We start from the raw sequence: 3223 nt of genomic DNA, 5'->3' as shown, positions 1-3223 counted from the left end.
TTTCAAAGTTTCATTTAAAAAACTTGTTCATTGCAACAATGATGGAACAGAATTCCCTCCATAGTTTTTAGGATTGGGTTCCAGACCTGAACGTTGTTGAAGTCGATGCTGAGGGCGGTGAAGGGCTCTGTGAGCGCTCTGTATCCCCCGGGCAGCCGGCTCAGCCTCTCTGTGGTGTACGGCTCCGTTGAGTCGTCGGGCTCCAGGCTGCAGCTCACCGGACTGCGGAGCTCCCCCGCCGCTGCCATCTTAAGACCCCCCACCTCTGCAGCACAGAGCCTGAACCAAAACCAGGGACAAGATAAAGCATCATATGGACGGTTCTGTAAATCTAGAAATCCATGCTGAGGCGACCTTTGGAATAGATTGAGAGAAACCAAACCTGTGATGGCGACGGATCTCCAGGCTCTCCACAGCCATGCAGAACACTGTGGCTCCAGCAGGAATGACTCTACCGCTGGGGAGATCCTCCTCACTCCTCTATAGGAGACGCAGAGGAGTCAAAAGTATTAATATTTAATACTGAAGTAGAAATCCTACTGTTTAAAAATACGTTTGTAGAGGTTAGAGGATCAACTTAAGCTTTTTACTCAAGATAAAGTGTAAAAGTACCATTTCTAAAATTATTTTAAGTATAAAAGTAAAATTAATGCAGGAAAAAATGTTAAGGATAGATGCTTTAAACCTTAAACTGGTTACTGCACTACCCTATTAGATTAAAATAGAGAATCCCTTTATTGTACCACAATGGAGAAATTGTGGTGTCACAGCAGTATTGAGGTTTCTCCAGCAAAAAAAGATTCTAAAACTGTTCACACAAACATGGACCTTAAAAAAAAAGTGTATAATAATAACAGAATGAGTGACAGAGTTGAGAGAATAAAAAATCCTGTACTGCACAGTTTTTTACAATATAAATACTGTGGATCTAGAGAATAAATAATCAATATCCAGCTGTGGACATTGTTACAGTAATGCTACGTTCAAACCGCACGCAATAAGAAGCAGCAGTTTTACATGCAAAGTCAATGTGTATCAAGTTTTGAGCAGCAGGAGCAGCGCGTTCTTGCACGTCGAAGCAGCGCGTCCCGAGCATCTGATGCGCTGCTCAAGCAGCAGATGCTAGAGTTGGAAAAATAGAACTTTTGCTGCTCGTTGCGCCACATCAACCAATCAAAGAAGCTGATCTGGGAGCTGGAAGGGAGACAGACAGCACTGCTGATGCAGATCGCTATAATCACTCCCCTGAAAGATTTTATTAACGCCAAAATTCAATTAAAATGTCAAAACCTGACGGTAAATTATGTTCGATTTTAATATTCTGGTGCCTGTGGTTTGGATTACGTACGTGAAAAAGGACTTCCAGCCGCCGCAAACTGTAGCGCAAAAAACCTCCTCAGACAGAAGGAGTCATGAGGGTTATTAGGAGATGCAGGAATCAAGAGAAATAAACTTTGTTCCTGATTTTAATGAAGGAACATTAGAACAGAGCTTAGCTCAAAAGGTTTATTTTTCAGGATATAGAACCTTTACTGTGTAGGAAAAAATCTGCTTCATCTGCTGTGGTTTAGTTCAGTTTGAATGATGTTTTCTCAACATGCATCAACTAGAGTCTAAGGTTCTACAGATTCATCCCTGATGAGGCGACTGGCTGGGAATCATGGCAGCGTGTGGTGCTGGTTTGATGATTGTGACGGCATGAATTTTTTAAAAATAGAAATCTTGTGGGAGGAGTGACCTTTGGAGGCAGCAGGAGGTGGTTCCAGGCATGAATCAGACTCTCGATGATTCCTTCTCCAAACAGGCCGGCATCCACCGTCTCAGTCACCACCAGCGAGACCCTGAACCCCAATAATACGTAATAAATCAGTTTAAGCAACGATATCCTCCTAAATCAGAGAGTGGAGAACAGAGAAGGGTTAGTGGAACCTGTGTGGGATGTCTGCCGGTACGCCCATCTCCAGGGATTTCTTATGGAGAATCTGGATGCTCCCCTCCATCCCATTCTCAGCCACCACCTCACAGGCCAGTTCATACATGGTCTTTGACAGCTCGCAGGCGTAAACCTCGGCAGCACCTGCTTTCTTTGCACACATGCTGAAACAGACAGAAAGCTGGCATCAGACCCGGGCTTCTCAGCTGGAATCCATTAGCTGACGGAGGCAGCAGAGTTGTTCTGATTCCAACTACAGGGACGGTTCTCCAAACTGACGGAAAATATCTCACCCAAGGATCCCAGTGCCAGTACCTATATCGAGCACAGTGCTGCAGCCGCTCTGCACCGCCTTCTGAATGGCCTGCTGGTACTTCTGGTTCCGGCCGCGGTCGTTGAGCATCAGGAAGTGCCAGCGCTCCACCAGCCAGTTCGCCACGCGGTAAAAGTTCTCCCTGGCCTCCAGATAATCCGGTTTGATCTTCAAGGCCTTGTGGAAGTGACCCGCAGCTTCGTCTCTAAACCCCATGCTGGGTGGAAAAATAAAAACATAGATCCAGATCAGGCAGAACTGAAAGCATTCTGTGACAGGAGGAGACGCTGCTTTCCGACGTACCGGAAGAGGTGTTCCCCCATGCTGTTCAGGATGACCTCATCGGCAGGGAAGATCTCCAGGGCTTGTTCGTAGCAGTCAAAGAGTTCCTGGATCCGACCCACCGAGTCCAACTCCTCGGCCCATTTGAAAAGCGTGAACCTGAAAGAGTCCTGAAAAGATGCGTCCCTGCATTTCATTCTGCAAAAACATGTGAACAAAAACACCTTTTTAACTAAGAGGTGAAAGGAAGTTCAGAAACTGTCCTGACAATCCTGACTGGACCGCTCAGAGGGAAACCGGACCGCATCTTCAACTCAAAGTATCCAGTAAAGAAACCACTAAAGAATTTATCGCTGAACAGAACAGAGTGAGAAATGTCAGTGGATATCAACGCAGATGGATTCCTAGAAAACTGATCAATTCAGCCGGAACTTCATCAGAATCAGCACAGAACTAATAACTATAGCATTCTGTTTTAAATAACGACCGTAACTTCAGTCATGTCTTTTCTAAAAGAGACAATTTACTTTTGTCAAAATTGATCTACATGATAATTCTTTATCATGCTCCAGGGTTACCTATGGAGAACCACAAGGATCAGTGCTAGGACCAATTCTCTTCATTATATATATATATATTTATTAGGGATGGGACGATTTATGAAAACCGTCAGAATCGTTCGGTTCGACTGTCTC

The 3223-nt window shown here is 44.8% G+C and overlaps 1 protein-coding gene across 2 annotated transcripts in view; it reads right to left on the bottom strand.

Moving 5' to 3' along the window:
* Nucleotides 1–3223, bottom strand: part of prmt9 (protein arginine methyltransferase 9) — a 14489-nt gene that overhangs the window by 7827 nt on the left and 3439 nt on the right. For both annotated transcript variants that reach the window (XM_015402256.1, XM_015402255.1), the window contains exons 3-8: nucleotides 2550–2698; nucleotides 2227–2463; nucleotides 1930–2097; nucleotides 1739–1841; nucleotides 383–480; nucleotides 87–279 (exon numbers count right to left, since the gene is read on the bottom strand). In XM_015402256.1, the coding sequence (XP_015257742.1) occupies nucleotides 87–279; nucleotides 383–480; nucleotides 1739–1841; nucleotides 1930–2097; nucleotides 2227–2463; nucleotides 2550–2698 (948 nt within the window). The remainder of the gene's footprint in view (nucleotides 1–86; nucleotides 280–382; nucleotides 481–1738; nucleotides 1842–1929; nucleotides 2098–2226; nucleotides 2464–2549; nucleotides 2699–3223) is intronic.

Source organism: Cyprinodon variegatus, unplaced genomic scaffold (assembly GCF_000732505.1).
Source record: "Cyprinodon variegatus isolate N-32 unplaced genomic scaffold, C_variegatus-1.0 Scaffold1326, whole genome shotgun sequence".
NCBI lineage: Eukaryota > Metazoa > Chordata > Actinopteri > Cyprinodontiformes > Cyprinodontidae > Cyprinodon > Cyprinodon variegatus.
The sequence above is the reverse complement of the archived record's forward strand: the minus strand, read 5'-3'. Positions and strand labels throughout refer to the sequence as shown.